Source organism: Zeugodacus cucurbitae, chromosome 4 (assembly GCF_028554725.1).
Source record: "Zeugodacus cucurbitae isolate PBARC_wt_2022May chromosome 4, idZeuCucr1.2, whole genome shotgun sequence".
NCBI lineage: Eukaryota > Metazoa > Arthropoda > Insecta > Diptera > Tephritidae > Zeugodacus > Zeugodacus cucurbitae.
The window spans coordinates 33,766,666-33,791,040 of NC_071669.1; the positions used below are offsets into that span (position 1 = coordinate 33,766,666).

Here is a 24,375-nt window from a genome sequence, read left to right on the forward strand (position 1 = left end):
TGTTGCCTATTCCCATTATGACCATAGCGACGTCAGTACGTCGTAATCTTGTCTTCTATCATCTCTTAAGTACACCGTGCATACAAATTGTGATAAAAAACGGCTATCTTTTCTACAACTTCTACAGAGAGGACGTATGCATTGTAAGCTTTGTAAGTTCGAGTTCAGACGTGAATATTACTGTCGTAAATTCTCTTCAGATTATCTTATATTATGGATATTTCTATTTGTATTTGCAAATTACATACAAAAAATAAATTATAAATTAAATTTTCAAAATATTGTATATAAAAATTCGAAAATATGCGCAAATGCAACACTGTCACTCTAACAGAATTTATGGCAAGATTAAGTACGATTTGCGTTCAAATGGTTGTTAAAACTACAGCCCAAAACGTGAAATTTCCTCAAAAATGCTTTTATCGATTTTAAAGTATTGCGAGGTCTATATGCGAAAATTTAATGCTTAATTATGAAACCCTTTCAAAAATATTTAATAAATCTTTACTACTATTATAAAGAGGAAAGATTTGTATGTATGTTTGTAATGAATAAACTCAAATCTACTGTGTCGATTTCAAAAATTCTTTCACCATCGGAAATCTACATTCACCCCGAGTAACATAGGCTATATTTATTGCTAGAATGGAGAGTCTTAATCTGAAACTAAAAATCTTGTCTTGCAATTCATTCTCTTCGCATCGCTATCGCGTGCCAAAGAGTCGAGTAACTTGCAGATGATTGCTGAACAAAATGTCAAACCTCCCAAGTACACGCTTGAGAGTCGAGTACGGAGCGTGTGTAGCGGCTTGAAGAACAAAATATTAGAAATGTACAAGGTCGCACTAGGTCGTCGAACTCTGAGCATTCCCAACGTCTTCATATTCAGTGAGAAAGACAAAAAGGTCATAATTAAGTTTTAGCTCATTGCAAATATAATATAATTTCATGTTCGAATTTTCCTCATTTTACTTTTTTAAAATGAACCCACGCAAGAAACGGGAAAGTTCATACATATGTATGGGAGAGTGTGTATAAGTGTGTAAAAACTTATAACTTTTGAAATGTTTGTTTAAACCTGTGCAAAGGCGGAGCGGTCTGCTGGTAATAAATAAGTAGATACTTCATTTAAGGATTTATTTCAAAGATTATGGCACACCATATCATTCATAAAGAATGTAGAAAAATTAAATCGTAAATAAATGTTTCACTTTTATTTTAGGTAATGGTGACGACACTTCACAATATGGAGCGTGATCTATCTTTAAGCATATTTAACCTTACACTGCGTCTAGTAGCAAACCTTATAGACGAATTTCTCTACTACAGTCTTGTTATGAATAACAAGTTTACACCAGCAGGGGCAGCACAATTTAATTTCGACATGACTCGAAATCTGTTTCCACTATTTGGACAATATTGCCGTCGACCAGATTTACTCTTTAAGAAGTAAGTATAGAAAAACAATGAGTTAATTTAGCTAAATACCGTTGAAATTCCCAACTCAAATTACCATAATCCACAAAAAAACTTCGAGTTAGAGTGTTCGAGTTATGGAAGTTCTTCTGTATGAGTATGTGCATATATTATATATACTCGTACACATAATATATAACTACATACATACATATATACACTGGACAAAAAGTATTCGACATATGAATTTTTTAAGTTTATTTTTTAAATATTTCTTTATATAAAAAAGACTCGAAAAAATCATGTAATAGACATAATTTCACTATTTAATGGGCCTAATCATTGAATCCTTCATTAAAATTTTAAATATTCAAGTCTTAAATACTGGTACACAACTAAATGCATTCCTTACGAATGCAAGAATAAGATCATCCATTTCTTATGAATTTCGATTTGACAATTGATATTTATGCTTCATTGCGACATAAAATCATCATGTGGGTGCTCAGTCATCTAGAGGAGTATCCCAACTCATTCCGAGGATTCAAAAATCCACCATCCCGTGGCTGTAATGGTTTGGTTGGGAATGAATTGCAATGGTGTTAGCATACCCCATTTTGCGAGAAATTAGTGAAAAACTCTGACAATGAATATCAATCCACTTAAAACGTCCATATTACCTAATAAAGAAATAATGTAGACAAAAACTGGGTATTTGGTACAAAGATCTGTTGCTTGACAACCTTTCGAATCTTTTTTCTTAATTTACTCCTTTCTAAGGTTTTTCAAATACATTTCTATTATTGCAATGCAATCTATATTTTATGTATTAAATATTTTTGATTTCAGATGAGTGAATATTTTATGCACCGTTCAATAATTACATGTATTCCTCCACAATGCTCTTTGACTGTTCGAAAAGCAATTTCAATGGATTTAGTAAAAATGATCTTAAAATACATGTCCAATACGCAAATATATTTTCAGAGCTAGAATTAACTTTTATAGTAAGGAGCTCATGAAATATTTACCAACTTTACTTCTTACTATAACTTTCCGCTAGAGGTCTCAACTTTAGCTGTCTGGGTCTTCAACCTTCTCTAGTTCTGTCGGAAATTTTTAGAACATTTTAATTGTACAATTAACATAACTATGCTCAAGTTCAAAGATGCACTGACACTGGGTCCCAAAAGTATATTTAAAACTTAAATCGATTCTTGAACTTGATTTGGTCATTTTGAGAAGTAATAGGGGAATAGATAGATAGATAATGATATTGAGGAAAGCACCGCGACCAGTGGTCTATTGGGCCCTCTCCAAGTCTACAGCGACTCCATAAGACCCAGTACCCTGAAAAACTCCAGGATAGTACTAGGACCAAGGGAGACGATGCGCCCCTCTGTTGGGATGGTATAACCCAAGACTTTTCTCCTGGTCCTGTGAAGCGCTGCACATTTCAGCAGTAAGTGCAGGGGAGTTTCGTCCTCCATGTCACAGAAGCGACAGGTCCGCGACGAGACCAAGCCCAGATTGTTAAGATGTGTCCTGAGCTTACAGTGGCCCGTGTATATACCCACCAATACCCTCAGTTTGCATCTTGGGAGGTTTATTCAGCATTTGAATTTTTTGGTATTGTAACCTCCCAATAGGCCTTTTGACTGACGCAATCCAGCTGAATGGCGCCAATGCTCCTCCCTAACCCTTCTTTCCTCTGCCCAGAACATATCACTGATAGTGTGGGGACCCACTGCTAGAAAGGGTTCTGGCCCAGTAGGTATAGTTGCAGCAGCTGTACGAGCCAGCTCGTCTGCAATTTCGTTCCCTTCTATCCCCTTATGTCCCGGCACCCAGATCAGGTGAACTTTGTTACACGCTGATAGGTAATTTAGCCTATCCATGCACTCTCTGACTAGGCGGGACTTCGTTTCGTATGAGGAAAGCGCTTTTAGTGCCGCCTGGCTATCGCTCATGATGGCAATTCTCTCGTTATGATACCTGCGCTGAATGTTTATTTCAGCGCACCGATAAATTGCGTAAACTTCAGCCTGGAATATGCTAGGAAAAGCACCCAGTGGCACAGAGAGTTTAGTGCGAGGGCCTGTTATTCCCGCACCTATGCCCTCAGATGTCTTGGAACCGTCAGTGTACCAGTGCAGCGAGTTGCTTTTCAATAAAGCTTCGAAGGCCTGACTGTCCCAGTTGTCTATTTTTCCTACGGTGTTCGTGAAACTCCTAGTAAAGTTGGTCTCTCGGATAGTATCATCTCTAGGAAGGAGTGCTAGAGGAATTCTCTCGCCAATCTCCATCATGTTCCTGGATGATATTGCTTTGCCTTTTTCGTACCCATCCGCTGTCATTTGCAGAATGGTCTGGTCGGCGCAGTTTTTGATCACAAAGTGCAGTGGGGTGAGGTTTAGAATAGTCTCCATCGCTGCAGTGGGACATATCCTCATCGCTCCGCATATGCACACGCAGGCTAGCCTTTGCAGTTTGGCCAGTTTTAGCTTCACTACAGAAAGGGAAGCCTTGTCTGCCCATGCCACCGCTCCATAAGTGATAATTGGTCTAACTATCATGGTGTACATCCATCTAATAATGTGTGGGCTGCAGCCCCAGGTCCTGCCAGCCAGACGTTTACACACCATGAGTGCCTTGGTTGCCTTAGTAACCATATTATTCACTTGTGTATTCCAGCGAAGAGAAGCGTCCAAGGTAATTCCTAGGTATTTCACTACGCTGGAGAATCCTATATCACTGCCGCTAACTTTAATGGTCCTTAGAGCCGGCAGGGTTCTCCGTCTAGTAAAAGGGACGATAGTTGTTTTGGCAGGGTTGATACCTAGACCAACCTTGTCGCACCAACGTTTTGCTAGACTAAGACCTCTTTGAATAATATCACAGAGGGTACTTTCGAATTTGCCTATTGCCAGTATCACTATGTCATCCGCATATCCTTGACACCGGATTCCGTTCTCGGATAGTAGCACTAGGAGTTCGTCCACCAAGAGGCTCCAGAGTAGAGGGGACAGAACCCCCCCTTGAGGGCAGCCCCTAGTGGTGCCGATCTGAATTGTGCTTTCTCCTGAGATGGTCTCAGCGATTCTCGAGCTAAGCAGCGCTTCCGTCCATCTGCAGATTGGATCGGCAATTTGCCTCTTTTTCATGGCATTGATAATGCTAGTGTGTGAGGCATTATCGAATGCTCCCTCGATGTCTAGGAAAGCACATAGAGCTACTTCTCCGTCCTCTAGAGATTTCCGGATATCAGTTGTTAGCTGATACAGGGCAGTGTTGGTAGACCTACCAGGGGGGTTACTCTGTAAGGCGTTACGAATAGAAATGCGTTACGAAAGTGAATTGCGTTGCGAAGGCAAATCGGTACTCTGTAAAACTTTCGAATTGTAGAAAATATTGAAACGTATTTTCGTTCACATATTTTCAAAAAAGTTTACATTACTGCTAGAAAAAAATTAGAACGTAAACAAATTCAAAAACAGAAAAGTCAAAAGCGTAAGGAAAGCCAAAGTTCAGGTGCAACCGAACATTTTATACTATCATATTATTATATATTGTAAGACTCAGAAGCAATGATATTAAATCTTTATATTAAACCATACTGAAGAATACGATAAGAGATTGTTTTGGATGCGGAATTTAAATTAATATTTCTTACATCAATATGATAACTTTTTTATGTTTTATATTTAAAAGTAATAATATTTTTAACTATAACAATACTTTGTTAATTGTTATATTATGTTTTAAAGTCATATAAAGGCATTCTTGCAATGATTCTTAAATATATACTTTTATCCATCGAACATTTATTCTGACACTATTTAATTTCGTTGGTTTACTTCTAGAATTTGTGTACCGGCAGTTGTAGTTGAATATTCTTTATCAAGCAGGGAAATAAAAAATGTTTCTTCGAGAGTATATCTACAATAAGACCTTTAGACTTGTCAAATGTTAAAATCTCCAGCGATTATTACATTACATTATACATAATGAAGTTCTGCAATTAAATCTCTGGCATAGAAACGGAATTTGTATAAAGTACCAAAATATTGATATTGGAACATTTAAAAAATCGAAGAGACGACAGACAGACATCCGGGTTTCAACTTTTATCGTCATCTTGGTCATTTTGATACATATGTATTCATATAACTCGTTTAGTTTTAGGTATTAAAAATAACCGTTACGTGAGCAAAACCATTATACTCTATGTACAACATGTTGCGAGGGTATAGAAAATGAACAATATAAAGAATTATATTTTACATACATACCTAATTCAAATTGTATTGTGTTTTAAATTAATTACTGGAATATGCTAATGAAGCCAAAATTTGCTAAACGTTCTAGGGGTCAAATGCAGAACGTATGATTAGATTATAGTTCATAAATATTGAAGTTTATTTATTTAATACAGTAAATAATAGTATTAAAATTCATATTAATGATATATAGCTTAATCTCTTCTTGCTCATATGTATGTATGTATGTCTTTATTTGTAAATACATACATATGTGTAATTCTTTTAAACCACTAATATAATAAAAAAGCGTTATTTACAGTAAGTTCATAATTGGACTTCAATATCACTGAAACACCATATAAAAAGATAATTAAAAACACTTCTATTGGTCACACCGGGCAATATATAACTTCACAACATTTACTTTTTAGCTCCAATGGTCAATGTATATTTTCTGTTTTCCACCTTGTTTCATATTTTTGGAATGTTCCCTATTAAAGTCAATATTTTGTAAATAAAACTACAAATATACCTTATTAACTTATATTTTTGGTTCATTGCGTTTGCCAGTTTGATATCGAATGAATAATTCGTAAAACGCACGAGTTTGAAACTCGTAAACGCAATACAGAGTACTTTCATTGCGCAGGGGAAAAACAAATGCGTTGAACGAAATTTACGATTCGATTGTCGTGTTTACAGAGTATCTTTTTTTCGTTTGCGAGTTTTTTCACTTGCGCAACGCCTTACAGAGTAACCCCCCAGCTCTGTACGCATGCTGATTTCCGTGCAAAGGTTGCACCTTGAGTGCCTTTGCTATAATCTCATTATCGACTATCTTCTCCATGCTTTTCCTCATGAAGGATGTTAGACTGATTGGCCTGAAAGATTTGGCCAAGGAGTAATCCTTCCTACCTATTTTGGGTATGAAGATGACCATAGCTATCCTCCAGGGGAGCGGAATGTATGCTAATGCAAGGCTCGCTCTCATCAACCCCACCAGGTGAGTTATTAAGGATTCTCCTCCATGCTGTAGAAGGTTCGGGAAGATCCCGTCCGCTCCTGGCGCCTTGAATTTCTTGAAAGATCCTAAAGACCATTTCACTGAGTCCACTGTGAATAGCTTTCCCGCGAGTGCCCAATCAGTGCGTTTGGGGTAGTAAGGACCTTTCTCCACAACCTGATTTTCCGGGATCGACTCCGGGAAGTGCGTACTCAGCAACACTCTTATCCTGTCTTCTGCGCTTGTTGTATAAGATCCGTTAGGGAGTTTGATAGCTAATGTAGTATCACTTTTTCCCCTGACTAGGGCCTTATGTAATCTCGCAGCCTCTGGCGTTGAGGAGACGCTTTCACAAAAGTTCCTGAAGCTGTCTCTCTTTGTCTGTCTGATCTCCTTGTTATAGTTTGTCAGATTTGTCCTATACTCCAACCAGCACCCTGTGCGTTTCGCCTTGTTGAAAAGCTTGCGCACAGAGGTTCTGAGTTTCGAGAGTTTTCTGTTCCACCATTTGCAGGATTGCCTGCCAGTGGACTTACTAACATACTGGTCAACTCTTTCTAAGTTTAAATTAAGAGTTGTTTTGTAGGTATCCCAATTTGTATTTCTGGGGTTGCGTTTTGGTAGAATGTTTTTGATCTCAACTCCGAGTACAAACCTTATGATCCTATGATCTGACATGGATGGTTCCGAGGAGACCCTCCATTGAGAGATCAGATTTGTCGCAAGGTCGTTACTCAGAGTGACGTCCAATACTTCTTCCCTGGCCATGGTAATGAAGGTGGGCCTGCACCCTACATTCTCCACGTTTATATTATTACTAATAATAAATTCTAAAAGAGACTCACCCCTTGGGTTGCAGTCTGAGCTGCCCCATTCCACATGGTGTGCATTGGCATCACATCCTGGGATGAGTGGAAGCTTGTGTAGCCTGCAGTAGTCCCATAACCTCTCCACCGTTGAGGAGGGCACAATAGTGGTGTCTCCTGGAAAATAGGCTGACACTAGGACAACTTCTTTTTCCTCCTTGTCCCTTATTTGTACAGCCACCAGGTCCTGTGTTAGAAACTCTGAAATGCAGAAGAAATCAATGTCTTTCTTCAGAACAATACAGGCTCTAGGTCTGTCACTGGATAAATCCCAGATTACCTTGTTGTTGTCAGTGTTTAGTCCTCTGTCCTCTCCTCTGAAAACCCAGGGTTCCTGGGCTAAGATGATGCTCAGTTTGTCTTTAACGAACCTGCTGGCGATAACCGCCGATGCAGCCATTGCATGATGCAGGTTCACCTCAGCAACTTCTAAACTGGAATTCATCTGCGCGACGGGAACCAAGGGGGCGGATTTGACATTTGTCCCCGCTCCATCTTGCACTTTGGCGCTTTCCTTTGCCGTTGCTTCTTAGACGGGCTTTGGCCGCCAAGGGCGCATGTGGACGACGCTAAACCTGAAGTTTGGGCGGAAGCCCGCCTTCCGGAGTATTTTGTAAGATACGTCGTCTATCCCAACGTATAGTCTTATTCCGGAGTCTTCTTTCTTGCTGTCTATAATTCGCCAAGCTGAGGTGTTAATGCCCTCATTTTGTGCTGTAATCCGCTCCATGGCGAATTCAAGTGGCTCATCAGCGCTTTTAGGAAGGAATACCGTCATACTGTGTATAGGCGGTATTTCTTCACCTCGTTTGGCGCGGAGGACTGGACCGTCCCACCCCTCAAGCTTGGGAGCAGTCTCCGTAAGCCAGGTTGCGGTCTCTTCGTCCCTACAGTCAACCAGTAGCATGCCTGATCGGAAGTAGACGCCATTAGAGCGTGTCTCCATCCTTTAGCTACCCGTTTCATGATGCGGTTCTGGAGGACGGTGAGTTGAGCCGGGACCAGAGCGATCTCAGGGTAGTTATCTACCACCCTGGACGCTTCTTCGGACCTAGCTTGCCCGCTCGAACTTGTGGCGTTACCTGGCTTCTGTCACGTTTGCCAGCTCTTTCACCTCTGACTTGCCGCCTGGTGTCAGAGTTTTCCTCTTTATTGTTTCCTCCGTCGCCGCGAATTCTGCCAAGGGCAAGTTCCTTGGTTACTTCAGGCGATTTACCCTCGTCCAGATGCCGAAGGTACCACTTTACAGTGGCTCCACTCATTCCTTTCCTGCGGGGATCGTCTGGACCACCTGGGCAGCCTGCCTCAGGTAGCGGAGCGTATTTACCCCTCCTGTGCCTCCGTCTCCTGTTGGGCTCTTTCGGTTTTTCGGGCCGTTCCTTCGCCGGCTCCTTGCCTTTATCCTTTGCGATAGAGGGTACATTACTGGGGTTCGTGCTCGCTCGAACCTCCTTTGGGTGTTTGCCCGTTTGGGATGCCAGGAGTAGTGACTTGCCTACTCTGCCGCTGCTCGTTGAGGGTACGTCGTCGTCTCTCGCGTACTCCTCGAACAGCGAACGCTTCTCTGCTGTTAAAGCATCAAGGAAGCGTGGTCTTCTCCCTGAGCTGGGAGTACCCTTATCGCTGTTTGCTAGTTTTTGTTTGTTGTTGTTGTTTTTGTTTTTGTTTGTTCTTGCCATTCTGTTTCTTACGACCATTCGGCTAACATAGAGTTAGCCTCCTGGTCTACGTTTTCTGTGTGGAAGGGGTAGGTCCGCCACGCCAGAGCCCCATGACGTGGTAAGGCCACAGTTACTTCCCAATGCGGCCTGGTGGGAGTCGCATAACACCCTGGATTAGGAGGTGGCAGATCTTGGTCATCGCAGCTCAAACGGCTACCATCTGACTAGACACAAAGACCCCGTTGGAATTTTCATGGCAGTCAGATGGCGGCCGGCTGAGCAGCGATTAAGCGATTAAGGTGCCTGCCATTAGCAGGAGTTTAGGGGAATACAATTATATCAATTATTTATGAATTTATTTTATTCTTAAAAGTAATGTAGTTTACATATTTTAATAATTTTATCAAATGACTCAATGCAGTATATGGTCAATGGTACATGTTGTTCAACAACGAACATATGATACATCCATATCCTCATATTTCCAAAGTATTATTAACCATTTCGAAGAAGCTCAGATTAAGACTGCAGAAATTCAAGCTACAGCAATTTTAGTAAAACCGCATAGTCAGTCATTATACTTAATTGTTCTATAATAATAATTATTGCCCAGGAATAATATGAAAACTGATACTTATACGAGTTTATTAAAAAAATATGACGGAAGATACATCATGGGTAATGACTTTAATGCCAAACACACTCATTGGGGATCTCGTTTAACTACAACCATAGGTCGAGAACTTCTGAAAGCTATAGACCCACTTATTGGTCTGCAGATATCGACAGATGTTGACTTAGAATGGGAAGTTGAATCTTTCACAAAAGTAATTCACATTGCTGCATGGAACAGTACACCGAATATTCGCGTGAATCTAAGTGGAAACAAATTCCCAAAATTTGTACGTTTGCTCGTCGGCCTTCTTATACGTGTCTCAGGCTTTTGATAGAGTTTGGCATTCAAGATAGATACTTTCGCATAAAACAAGAGGATGCATACTCAAACTTGCAACCGATGGAAGCGGGTATTCCCCAGGGAAGCGTGTTGGGGCCAATGCTTTACTTGCTTTTTACAAGTGATATTCCCACTGACTCAAGTTGGATGATGATGACACAGCCCTGTTAGCAGCAGGAGAGTCAACCTCAGTACCTACCCTTCGAGTGCAAACAGCAGTCAATGCAATTACTAAATGGGCTTCCATGTGGCGCATTAAATTAAACGATTCCAAATCAATGCACGTAGACTTACTTATAAAAACATCATACCATTCCATTTATATAAATGGTACTCCTATGAGCGGTTAATCGAATAGTCGATGACTGACGACTATCCGAATGGTGCAAACCGAATATTATTATTCGAATAATGCCCTATTCGGTTAATTTGGTTAGTCGATTAGTCGAATACCAAGTGCTCTACATTGTATACTAGGTACAATTGTAATAATAATAAAAAAAAAATAACTTTTTCAAAATTGAGACAAGGTTATTTTATAGCCGTAGTTGGATCTGATAAACATTTTTTTTTTCTTAAATTGCATATTTTAGCTGTGGTAATCCCTGGATCGATTTCAACAATTTTTGCTATCAAGCTACATCATATCCAAGATTTTACGTTCATTTAATTTTGCCATTATGTCACGCATATTAACCATTATATACGGTATAAAGTCCACCGGAATTTTGAAAATCCTACAGAAGTATTTACCTGATGTTGCCCATTTTTGACACAGATGCACACTATTATAAAAAACACATTTCCTTTGAATTTCTTTAGCATATCTGAGAGACAAGCACTGAGATCCTCATGTTCAATATTTTGGGCCTTGTTAGATATAGTTCGTTTTCGTAGATTATTAGGGTTTCTATTTTTTCCTTATTGAATTAACCCACTTTAAGGGTTTTCAACGTAACCTTTGAATGTGAAGTATGTGTGTTTATAATTCGATTTGATATGTATATTTTCATGCTGCATAATTGAGTGCATAAAAATATTGACTCAAGAGAGTTTGATTGATATAGCTTTAGTAGTTCATGAGATATATACAAAAAACTTAATAGAGCCTGCCACTCTATCTTTCCGAAAAAATTTCATTCAAATGTGCCTCTTCCTCTGTACAAAAATTAGTTTATATAACTTTATTTATGGCTTAGGCATTTCGAATTCCTCCATCCTGCTTTATCGACCTCTGCAGCAGACTACTAATTTTTGATCGCTGTTTTGCTCCCACAGTAACAATAATGATAGAAACAAGATTACGACAAAATGACGTCACACAATTCAGAATGAGAATTAAAAATGTTATATTATGTTCCCACAGACACCAATTAGCGAGATTTAGGCTGTTAATTTAGGCCGCTGGATTTAACAAGTTTTCGCCATACAGAAATGATACTTTATAATATCTTCACCGAAGAGATTTGAAGCTGAACAATATGGAATGAATTACTTCGGAAGATATTACAAACTAAAGCTAACGAATGACAAGAAAAACTTAATTAATTTTTGTGTATAATAACTAAAAATTTGTCTTTTCATAGTTTCACAGCAGAAACTTTGCATATTAACAGTACAGAAAAACTCTTACGTATATGAGACAAAAACAGCTGACTTGTAAATCTCCAACGGTAGTGAGAACAGGATAGTTTTGTGAAGCGTTTAAATTTAATGTAATCTTTTAAAATTTTCTGTAGGAACATGATATAAAAGTAAAAAATCTATTTTTAGACGATTTTTTTTTGCATTATCGATTTTACATCCCGGCACTACTCCTCATTCAAAAAAAAAAAATAAAACAAAAAAATTGAATTGTAAATCTCTATCGTTATCTATTTTTCTCTCATTCTTGCACAAGAAACCCAGTAATGCAATCTCATTGTGTGATGCTCCTTAGATTGTGTTGGTGCTCATCTCTGCTAAGGGGCCATCCATAAATTACATCACACGAATTTATGGACTTTTTAACCCCTCCCCCCCTCCTTGTCACAAGTTGTCACATGTTGAACTCACCACCCTCCTGACGTGACGTCACCCATTTTCCAAATTTATGGATTTATCATAAAATAAAAAAAAAAAACAGGTTATTCCATTTATTCTTATATTTATTGAATAATCTTTAATAAAATCAACATTTAGTTAAATATTAAAGTACAGAGACAACGAATGACTAGTCAAGAAATAATAGATACTTAATTATGCTGCTGCGTGATCAGCGTGGTACAGAGCAGCCAGGAGCGCAGCAGAGCGGGAAACGATATTGCCCAAAATCTTGAAATGTGATGTCACAAAGCTTTTGACAACCCCCTGCCCCTTGTCACACAATGTCACTTCTGAATGATACCCTCCCCCCTTCAAGGTGTGACGTAATTTATGGATGGCCCCTAATGACAGTCAGAAAGTTATCCCAGGACTCAGTCTGCATGGAAATTAAAATCATGTACATTTTTTATCTTTTGAGTTCAGAATAAAATATCAGAAGCATACATTTTTGAAAGTTAAGAAAATATACTTTCTTGTACATAATGAAACAACTGAAAAACGTTATTCCGGTGAAACGGTTTTTGATATGTATTATATACTAAATTTTATTTATGTATTTATTTATAATAATAATTAATTTATTTATAATGAATTTAAACGTAATTATTGATCTTATGATGTAATTTTTATTTTTTTATATTATATAGAATTCACGATTCGAACAAGTTGCTGAACGCCGCTCGTGGTACTGCACTTTTGTTACACGAAGAGCTAAAAACTGAAAAGAATATCGAGCAAAAGATGAACGCTCTTAAAGAGTTGGGTATTGTTAATTTCAAGTATCAAACATGTATAAATATTCTAGAACGCAGAACCGACTTAAAAGTTTTATAATAAAAAAATTTAAATCCAGTGCAAAATTAAAATCTTGTCTACGATGGGGGATATTGTAATAAAATGGAAAGGGAAAGTACTGCGAATTTCAGCTCTTTTTCTCATTGCTTCAATTCTGACACTATCTTTTTAGTTTTTTTGCCTCATTCGCCCCTATTCCCGTTGTCGTTATCGTTTTAAAACGAAATAATAATGTATCTGAGAGATTTAACGATATTTTCGGTTAAAATTTACCCTTAGGCGCTGAGTTCAATATGTTCGATATCTGGGACCTTGAAAAGTTATAGTCCTTTTTCGAAATTTTTTTCACAAGTGATATGCACTATTTGTGTAAAGTTTTATTCCGCTATCTTCATTGGTTCCTTATGTATACATTATAAAGTGAAGGAATTAGGTGGAATTCAAAATGGAGTTATAAGGAAAGTTGTAGTGGTTGTGAACCGATTTCGCCCATTTTTTATCCGTGTTAACAGGGTGTCAAGAAAATATTATATACCGAATTTCATTGAAATCTGTCGAGTAGTTCCTGAGATATTGTTTTTGACCCATAAGTGGGCGATGCCATGCCCATTTTTCATTTTGTAAAAAAATGCGAGGAAGCTTCCTTCTGCTATTTCTTCTGTAAATTTTAGTGTTTCTGACGTTTTTCGTTAGTGAGTTAACTCATTTTTAGTAATTTTCAATCTAACCTTTGTATGGGAGGTGGGCGTGGTTATTATCCGATTTCAACTATTTTCATGGTGTGTGGTGGGGTACGTAAGAGAACCTACTGCAGAAAGTTTTATTTATATAGCTTCATAGGTTTGCGAGATATATACAAATAACGGATTCCAAAGAAATTACATCCACACATGCCCCTTCCTAGTGCGATCCTTTATTCCACATTTTACCTTTATAACTTTATTTATGGCTTAGTTATGACACTTTATAAGATTTTGGTTTTCGCCATTTTGTGGGCATATCAATGGACCGATTTGGCCCATTTTTGAAAGCAACCTCTTCAGGGTGCCAAGGAATGCGTGTTCCAAGTTTCGTTAAGATATCTTTTTTTTACGGGATCCTTTTTACGGCCAGATGCTCATGCAATATCGAAAGTATGCTGGGAGAAATGCATAGGCATGCCTCTATCTGAAGGTATGCTACATGACGGTCTTGCATTATCAGTTTACGTACGGCATCGATGTTTTCTGGCACAACGGCTGTTTTTGGACGACCTTCACGGAATTCGTCTTTGAGCGAGCGTCAGCCACGATTGAATTCGTTGTACCATTTTTTCACAGTGCTATAGAATGGTGCTTCATAGCCATACAAAGTTCATCGATGCACTCTTGTTCACGAGTTAATTCCATTTTTTGGCCGACATGAATTTTTGAATTCCCTGTAAATAAAACAATTCACGATTAAATGACAAAACATTCTGAGTGATGTTATGCTAAAAAATGTCCAACTTTCCAATGGAAATGTCAGATTGCACCTGGCAACACTTAGTGTTGCCTAGGCCAGAAATATATATAGCAGCCCTCGTAGTTAAATCACTGCTCTGCAGCATATATAAAGTTTAAATAATTGAACCACGCATTTTTAAATAAGTAAAACATTAAACATAAGTTGCGTAGCATTGCCATGGAATTAAAGAGGGTGAAGCAGTAATACTTCATCTCACTGTCAATTGAAAGCACGCAATAAAACCTACGCCAACAATGGTAAACATCAAACGCGAAACCATTGAATACGTAAATAATTGTTGAATATAATAATATTATCTTGCGTTAAATTCTAATTAATTCTACATACAGATATTTCAAACCTCATACGGCGCGTTAAAGGAACTCTCGAAGGGATGGAAATATGCATTTGGGAGTGCAACAAGCAGGTGAAGAATTGGAATGACATGGTTTAAGTGATTTTGTAACCGTTTATCATCGCGACGTGTGTCAACTGGGTTTTGCCAATGAGCTAAAGGGGAAAGCAGTTGCAATATTTTTAGACTTACCGGCACCTCAGTTAGCCGTACCATTAGCAGCTAAAACATAGAAATCAGAGGGTAAATTTAAGTGAATGTTTGTGATCATAAAAATTCAAAAATTTCTTAATTATGACGTTTTCGATACATTTTCACCTTGTATTGAAGAATCGTAACGTTGTTGTATCGCTTTAAAAGAATATGGATTCACCGAAATTAGTTCAATAGAAATACTACAGCAAGAGCATGATGTTAAGACTAGAACATTGCCCGTTCTAGATTTTGATTCCTGAAGCATAAGGTAATTATTATCAACATTTATGTTGTAAAAATTTAAATTTTACTTTATATTTTATAGAAACTCTCCTCCCAGAAATTGGATGATTCTAGTACTAGTGAAATTGATGAAAGAACAGATCCTACAAAACTCCCACTGCAGACGGTTCCACAACTCCCACTGTTAACGGTTCTGCAACTCCCACTGCAGCCGGTTCCATGTTACCGGAGTTGACCCGGATTTTATATGTCCTTTCATTTCGACGATCTAACCGTGTAGGAATCGGTAAGTACTAAATCTAGTTGTACGTCATTGAAGCAACGCCTTGCAGCACGGTTGATCCTCATCATCTTACTCCTGGCTGGCATCGAGTCCAACCCAGGACCTGAGGTATTTTTCTGCTTCGTATGCGCTAAGAGGCTCCATCCAAATTCCACCTCGGTTAGGTATAACTCATGCAAAGGATGGAGCCATATTAAGACCTGTTTAGGCCTTAAGACTCATAGGGAGTGGACCACACGTTATCTTACCCCATGCTGTCAACGCAATACTGCGACTGTTGCCACTACGCCACCCCCAGGGAGTGGCCAACTTAAGGCCACCAGGAACTTAACTAGGCAGTATGACTCCCAGTCCAATCCCCCCAACCTTCATCCTGCTCCAATCCCCGTGCGAGGACCTCAAGGCAACTTCTGGTCCCTGGCACAGTCTGTTCCGTGTATCAGCCCATAATACGTCGGAACGTGACCACAGTCAAGTGCAATTCCTGCACTGGCTGGTGTAATTTTCCGACGTGCTCCGGCCTGCGCACCTCACGTGAGTGGAGTGTATCGTACGTTGCCCCATGCTGTAATAGGAGTCTGCCCCCGCAACAAACAACATCGGAGTCGCCAAACAACACCGAAGTGCGACATTTTCCTTTGCGGGTAACACAGCTGTAACAACCTCCACCTGTCCGCCACTCCCTCACTCCCAGGGTCACGGCAACAACACCACGACACACCCGACTCTTACAATTCAACTGCAAAGAACTCCAGATCAAGATCGAGGAGATGGTGGATTTTATGAGCCGGGAAGGCGTATCAATAGCTGCGGTCCAAGAAACCAATCTAAACAGCCACTCAGATATTCTGAGTTGTGCAGGCTTCAACGTTTTACATGAAGATCTGAAGTGATAAAGTGGTGGAGTCTTAGCATTCATACTACACAACACCGTGCAATATCGGTTTATCGAAGGTGACATCGATAGGGATGCAAACATCGTGAAATGAAACATCGATGGCTCGATGTTTCTTCAAAACCCATCGAAATCAAAAACATCGGAAAAGAAAGCATTTCTTTTAGCCATAGCATCTTTAAAATGCAGTAATTTGAATCTCTGATCTAAAGCAGTAGCCTACGCCAGAATTAAATTGCATAAATAAATCATAAAAGTAACCGCAGTATTGTCCAAGCGGACATTCCCTTAACGAATTCTACGTATTTTACAAAAATCGAATTCCAATGTAATAAAGCGTATCCAAATAGAGGGTGTGAGAAGTGTGAAGGGGTGAAGTAAAATTTTTATATAAAACATCGTTGAAAGTGACATCGATGCATCGACGTTTGTAGATTCGAGACATCGATGGCTAAAATCGATGCTTTTTGACGAAAACATCGTTGTTTCAAACACATCGATACATCGTTTGCATCCCTAGACATCGACCGCAGGCACACTATCCTAGAATGCCAAGGTATAGCTGTCCAGTCAGGCGATGTCGAGGTCGAAATATTTAATACATGCATCCCCCAGTTACAAGTTGCCCAACAGGATATCACCCGAATATTAGTGCGCTACTTCGTGGTGAAAACCGATCGATGCTAGGCGACTTTAACACGCACCACGATCTTTGGCATTCTTGTCTGTCAAGTGATCGGAGAAAGATAGAGCTGGCAGAACAGATAGACGATTCGACATTCTGCACAATGAATGACGAAGCCCCCACCAGAATTATGGGCACCTGTAATAGCTCGACTGATATTACAATCGCTTGCGGGGGTCTGATAAATACCTTAACCTGACGACCTATGCTAACTCTCGCATCAGACCATCTTTGTCTGGATCGGAAAACCTCTTGACTTTATATCTGTGGTATCCGTAACTTCAAAAAAAGATATGTGGGTCGGCTTCACAGAATTTACCGATAACACCTTCAAACAATGCCCATTCATACAGACATAACCGTTGGCGAACGTCAATTCCGAAAGGTGAATACCGCTGCTACTGCTCGTTTCATACCCGGATGCCGGAAGAATTGCAAATATGCGCCCGAATTTCCCGGCTGAAGCGGCAGTTTTAGCAAATGAGCGTAACTCCTTACGCCAGGTCGATCCCTGTGATCCCCGCATAAGGGATCTCAATTTGGAGATTCGACAACTAGTAAACAACTATAAGCGGACGAAATGGGTATTGCACTTGAAGTCCTGCAATCTTTCTACTGGAGTCTGGGCAACCGTCAAATCCTTGTCAAACCCGAGGAGACGTGACGACCGGGTTGAAATTCAATTCGGTAGCCATGCCTCCTCCGACCCGGAGTGGTGCGCGAGCTATTTTAGCAGAAAATTTATACTGCACCCCCCGGTTGACAATGCTAAAAGACGTGTCACCAGACGGCTGCGCAAAATGCGAAACAACTGCGCGCCACTTGTTTTCACCAGTGGGGAGATTCAGGATGTCATCAGGAAGAGTAAGTCCTCCAAAGCCATCGGCCCAGACGGAATCAATTCTCTGATGTTAAAACCTAGGTTCAACGGGAGTAGAATATCTCACCAAGGTACTCAATTTGTCGGTAACCACTCTTAAAATACCCGATATGTGGAAAATCGGAAGAGTTGTTCCACTACTGAGACTTAGGAAACCCGCCAACCAAAGGGAGTCTTATCGCCCGATAACTTTCCTTTCCCCAGTAGTGAAAACACTTGAGGCCATGCTGTTCCTCCATGTTGACGAAGGAATACAGACTACATCTTAATATTCACGTCGATTGCGCACCAATACCGACTGTGAATAATCCCAAGATTTTGGGTGTCACATTTGACAATCTGCACTCCTTCACTCCACACACGACCGTGATAATCACTAAAGTACAGAGCCGCAACAAAATTCTCAAGTCGCTAGGCAGTGGCACTTGGGGAAAGGATAAAGAAACGTTACTTACAAGGCTATCGGCCGGCCGATCGTAAATTACGCAACACCGGTATGGTCGCTTGGATGCAGCAGCACACAGCAATGGAAGATACAGAACACCGTATGCCGGTCAGCAACAGGATGCCTCTTGATGTCAACCGAAGCACATTTGTAAAAACAATGTAATGAAGTGTTAGTGTATAATAAGAGCATTATATAAATTAAAAGTTAACTAATAATCGAAAAATCGCCACCTAAAATTTTCAACTTAAAATGCGAATATTTCGAAAACTATAAGTTTATATTCGTAATCTGGAGATCCTCCTATATCCAACCATCCCTATTTCAGCCCTGAAATCGGAGAATACCGTATTAAAGTTTCCCCAATTATTGAACCACACATTTTTAAATAAATAAAACGAAAAATATGAGTTTTCTAAAGCTAAAAGATGGAATTGAAGACTGTAAATGCGATGTACGCAAAAAGGATGAAACCAGGGAATATGTAAATAATTGTTAAATAGAATATCTTGCCTTAAATTCTAATTAATTTTCCATACAGATATTTCAAACCTCATACGGCGCGTTAAAGTTTCGCAACCTAGTTGGTGTCACTTATGGTAGCAGCGTAGAACTCTTGAAGGGATAGGAATATGTGCTGCAAGCAAATCCAGAATTATGGACGCAAACCCTGCTACATCGAACACAAATCATTTACACACCAGATATTAGGTTGAATGTCACATTTTTGCGTGCAATTAAACCAATATGTCAACACATACACGTGAATAATTGGAACGATATTGTTTAGGTGCTTTTGTAACCCCTTATTTTTTGACTTACCGGCACCTCAGTTGGCCGTACCCCTAGCAGCTAAAACACAGAAATCAGAGGATAAATTTAAGTGAATGTTTGTGATCATAAAAATTTAAAAACTTCTTGTATGTTTATTTAGGAGGACCTTTTTGATTCATTTTCACCTTGTATTGAGGGATCATAACGTTGTAGCATTGCTTTACATGGATTAACCGAAATTAGTTCAATGGAATTACTACAGCAAGAGTATGGATGTTAGACTAGAACGTCGCCCATGCTAGATTTAGAATTTCTGAAGCATAAGGTAATTATTACCAACATTTATTTTTTTTTTTTTTCAATATTTCCTTATTTATTGAATCTGCTTGTTTTTAAGCCTAACAACAAGTTATAAAATCTTAAATCTATTTAAAAGCTAGACAAGCTCAACCAAGTGATTGAGCTGTATTGGTGAAACGTTGCTCTTTAGTACGCAGGCATATCCCTTCTTTTTAGGCGTGTTTGATCGCAGGAATGTACTAAAGCATTAGCCAATGGGTTTGGGTGATCTCGGAGTTTAGATATATATTTCAATCTGCTGTCCTCTACTTCTTTCTTTACCATAGGGATACCAAGATCTTTATGGATATTTTCATTGCGCATGTACCATGGTGAGCACGTGATTGATCTAAGCATTTTCGATTGGAACCTTTGTATTATATCAATATTAGTTGCACAGGTCGTACCCCACAGTTGAATGCCATACATCCAAATCGGCTTTATAACCGCATTGTATAAAAGCACTTTGTTGTCTAAGCTAAGTTTAGAGTTTTTATTTAAAAGCCAATTTAAATTTGCAGCTCTTATCTTCATGCACGTTATTTTACTAGATATATGTTTTCTCCACGTAAGCCTTCTATCTAGGTGAATACCAAGATAGGTAACTTCATTCGCTTGGGGCACCAAAATATTGTTCATTTTTACTGCCGGACACATTTTTGGTCTTAGAGAAAATGTAACGTGCTTGCACTTTTGTTCATTCACATTTATACGCCAGTTTGCTAGCCATTCTTCGACAGAACTTAAGTGGTTCGCCAATATTCTTGATGCTATAATGGGGCATTTGTTACGACTCACTAAAGCTGTGTCATCCGCAAAAGTTGATGTCAAAACATTATTAGCAGTTGGAAGATCAGCTGTATATATGATGTATAGAGTTGGGCCTAAAACACTGCCCTGTGGTACTCCAGCCCTTATTGAACGTTCATTAGATATAAAATCACCTACTTTTACAGCAAATTTTCTTTTTTTTAAATAGGACTCCAAGGTTTTATGCAATTGGAAAGGTAAAATTTTTTTAATCTTATACAAAAGTCCTTCATGCCAAACTTTATCAAACGCCTGAGCCACATCTAGAAATATAGCAGAACAGTACTCTCTATGTTCGAATGCCTTCCTAATTTCGTTAGTTATTCTATTTACTTGCTCTACAGTGCCATGTTGTGCACGAAAACCGAATTGGTGCGTTGGTATTACCCTATTTTCATGAAGGAAAGGAGACATCTTTGATAGTAACACTTTTTCAAATATTTTAGAAAGACAGGGTAGAAGACTGATTGGTCTGTATGAAGACGGCTGTGTCAGGTCTTTTCCCGGTTTATCTATCATGATTATCTGCGACTTTTTCCACGAAATTGGATAGTACCCGAAGCCAAGAATTGCATTAAAGAGCAAGGAGAGCACTGCTATAGCAATATTTGGCAACTCAATTAACATTTTTGGAGTAATATTATCGTATCCTGAAGACTTTTTCGGATTTAGCTCTTTTAGGATCTTGGTAATTTCATAAGTAGACGTCCTAATAGACACGCTTGACTCGTTTGCGATATTGGGCAAAGTTGGTAACTTAAAATTGTATTTTGGACCATTGGGTTGAAATACCTTTCCTAGGTGATTTGCAAAGCAATTTGCCTTTTCCTCATTACTACGCGCCCAATTACCATTCAAATGTCTTATAGGCATGTTGGAATCTACTGGTGGCTTAAAAGACTTTTGGGCTTTCCAAAGAGAGTTTTGCTTGGTAGAATTTGGACACAGTTTCTTTATATAATTTTCAGTGCTGTATTCTTCCTCGCGTTTAAGCGCTTTTTTTAACTTACGTACAGCAGATTTCAGTTGAAGCTGAGTAGAAGGAGAGCGATGTATCTGCCATTCGCGTCTAGCTCGCCTTTTTTCGTTCACAAGCTTTTCTATTTCATTATTAGTCATGTTTCTAAAAACCTTAATTTTTCTTTTTGGTGTTGCCAAGACAGCTGCATTAGTTACTACATCATTAAATTCTTCTATACTGTTATCAATATCTCTTCCTGTATTTATTTTTAAATCTATGTTAATGTGGCTACTGATATATTTTCTATATTTCAACCAGTTTGTTTTATGAGTTGTTAGAGAAACTTTCGGCTCAACTATCATGGGCTGTTCGCATAACTTTATTAGTACAGGAGAATGATCAGAAGATAAGTCAGTACATGTATCTACTGTTATTAGCGATCTATCTATGTTTTTGACTACAGCAAAATCTATTAAGTCTGGTATTTTGTTTCTATCACTGGGCCAGTATGTCGGCTTACCAGGAGATATTATGTCAAGGTTATTGTGCTTATTTATAATAGTGTAGTACAGCTGCCGTCCTTTCGGATTAATAAGACGTGAGCCCCAGTACATGTGTTTTGCATTGTAATCTCCACCTGCTAGAAATCTTGGACCTAGCGTTCCAAAAAAGTCTTTAAATTCGCAATCTGTAATTTTAAAGCGAGGTGGACAATATATAGCAGTTAGATTAAGGTCAGCACCCCGATTTTTCAAAGATATTGTTGTAGCTTGTAACTGGGCTGTAGCATGCGGTTCTAAAGCGTGGTGGCTTAACCGATTTCTAACCAATACTGCTGTTCCACCGTGCGCCTTTCCATCTGGATGATTTGTAGCATGAAGTCTATATCCCGGTATAAAGAAATTGTTCTTATTTGTTAAATGAGTTTCTGATAGCAGCATAACATCTATGCTTTTTTCAGTCAGAAATTGTATTATCTCCAGTTTGTGTTGGTTTATACCATTGGCATTCCATAAACAAATATTTAGTATACTCATTTTTTAGATAATAAGGTCTGTAGCATTTGATTTTGTGATTTGATTAAATCTTGGATCATGTTTTGCATGCTAGACATAAATTGTGTCATACATTGAGTAAGGTTTAGGATCATATTTTCAATACCTCCATTAGGTGGATTTTGGGGTTGTTGCATTTGCACAACGCTGCCTTTTAGCACATTTGCATAGCTTCCTTGGATAAGACTATTCTTAGAATTACCAGGTTTCGAACTCTGGTCTGTAACTACTATATTTTCGTTACGAGGGATATTCATCATTTGGTTACGACGAGCTTGAATTCCCAGCGATAATTTTGATTTTAAGTCTTTATATACAGGGCAGCCCCTGTAGTTAGCAGTGTGATTTCCTCCACAATTACTGCATTTTTTATTTGTATCCTCTTTTTTAAGAGTACATTTTGATGTTGGGTGTAAATCACCACATACCACACAAACACTGCGTAGAGTGCAATAGGACTTGGTATGCCCATACTCTTGGCAGTTGGTGCATTGTACCGGACCATTTCTTTTATGAGGTTCTTCTACGGTAATTCTACGATGTAACAAATATTTTAAGTTGTATATTGGATGGGTTTCATTCCTTTTAATTGGGTTAGAGTTTGGCAGCAATTCGACTTTAAACATTGGTTGTGGTACCTTATTTCTATTGAAAATATTTACTACATTTTTAATTTCAAAGCCGCATTCTTCAAGGGCTTCTTTGACATCATTAGACTCTACCGAAGACTCTATGCCTTTTACAACAACAACTAGGCCTTTCGAGCTCTTCAGTTGATAAGAATAATAGTTTTTATTGTTATTTGACAAAAATTTCACTATATCCATAAAACTTTTCTCAGTGTAGGACTGTATTTTAGTTTCATCTATATTGCCTTTTTTCAAAGGCACTATATGAAAATTGTTAGTACCCACAATTTCACTTAGTTTCGCAACAAGTACATTAGAGCTACGCTCTCGCAAATATATTGGCGGCGGCTTGGCATTCACGACTGTGGTGGTACCCTTCGCATCGTCGTTCGATCCATTGCTTAGTATGGCAAATCTGTTGCCATTTAAAGTTCCTGGCTTATTTGTATCAAGCGTGGCTGGTTGGAATTTTTTGGAATTGACCGCTGACTTTAAAGGACTTGATTTCCTTTTAATATTGACGTAGCGTTACCAACATTTATGTTGTAAAAATTCAAATTTTACTTGATATATTACAGAAACCATCTTCCCAGAAATTGGATGATTCTAGTACTAGTGAAATTGATGAAAGAACAGATCCTACAAAAACTCCTAAAGAAACCAAAAAAGTCCTCAACTCAAAAAAGTGTTCAACTATTTAATACTATTGTGACGAACATGTATGCTAGAATAAACTAGAATCAACAACGAAATCGATAACTTGCCAGATTTATCCAGACATCGATATTCGTAGTTGCCAGACTGTTCGAGTGACGATAACTTGCTAACAATCGGGTATATAAGGGCTGCCGGACTGGCAGCAACACACAATTCTAATCAGAGAGTTGTCGAGTAAAGTGCACGAAATTAGAAGTAAGAAGTTGTAAACTTTTACAACAACTAATAAAGTGTTAAGTTTGTTAAATTAGAAATAAAGATAAGTGTATAACCATTAAACAGTGACTTTTATTTGACAATCGAGTGATCGAACTCAAGGTAGAATTTCAGCGAAAACGATTTATTTTGGAAATCCGTTACAATTGGTGTCAGAAGTGGGATTGACAAATAAAATTCTATAGGAGATAATGGTTAATTTCAACGATTTAAAGATACCACAACTCAAAAAGAAGTTGGAACAATGAGGCTTAGCAACGAATGGGTTGAAAGCCGAATTGTAAGCCCGATTACGAGAGGCAATGAATGAAGAAAACATCAACGTGGACGAATTTGTTTTCAAGTCATTTTTAGAGGAATCGACA

The 24,375-nt window shown here is 38.7% G+C and overlaps 1 protein-coding gene across 8 annotated transcripts in view; it reads left to right on the forward strand.

Moving 5' to 3' along the window:
* LOC105219489 (RINT1-like protein) overlaps positions 1–24,073 on the forward strand; it is a 36,515-nt gene extending 12,442 nt beyond the window's left edge. For 2 of the 8 annotated variants that reach the window (XM_029045094.2, XM_011195661.3), the window contains exons 9-14: positions 1,223–1,449; positions 12,896–14,815; positions 14,879–15,126; positions 15,214–15,346; positions 15,404–19,608; positions 23,656–24,073. In XM_029045094.2, coding sequence (XP_028900927.1) covers positions 1,223–1,449; positions 12,896–13,082 — 414 coding nt within the window. In that variant the 3' untranslated portion in view covers positions 13,083–14,815; positions 14,879–15,126; positions 15,214–15,346; positions 15,404–19,608; positions 23,656–24,073. Of the gene's footprint in view, positions 1–1,222; positions 1,450–5,279; positions 11,160–12,895; positions 14,816–14,878; positions 15,127–15,213; positions 15,347–15,403; positions 19,609–23,655 lie in introns of those variants that run through there. The other 6 variants (XM_054228459.1, XM_054228458.1, XM_054228460.1 and 3 more) reach the window with 6 other exon arrangements.
* The last annotated feature ends 302 nt before the right edge of the window (positions 24,074–24,375 follow it).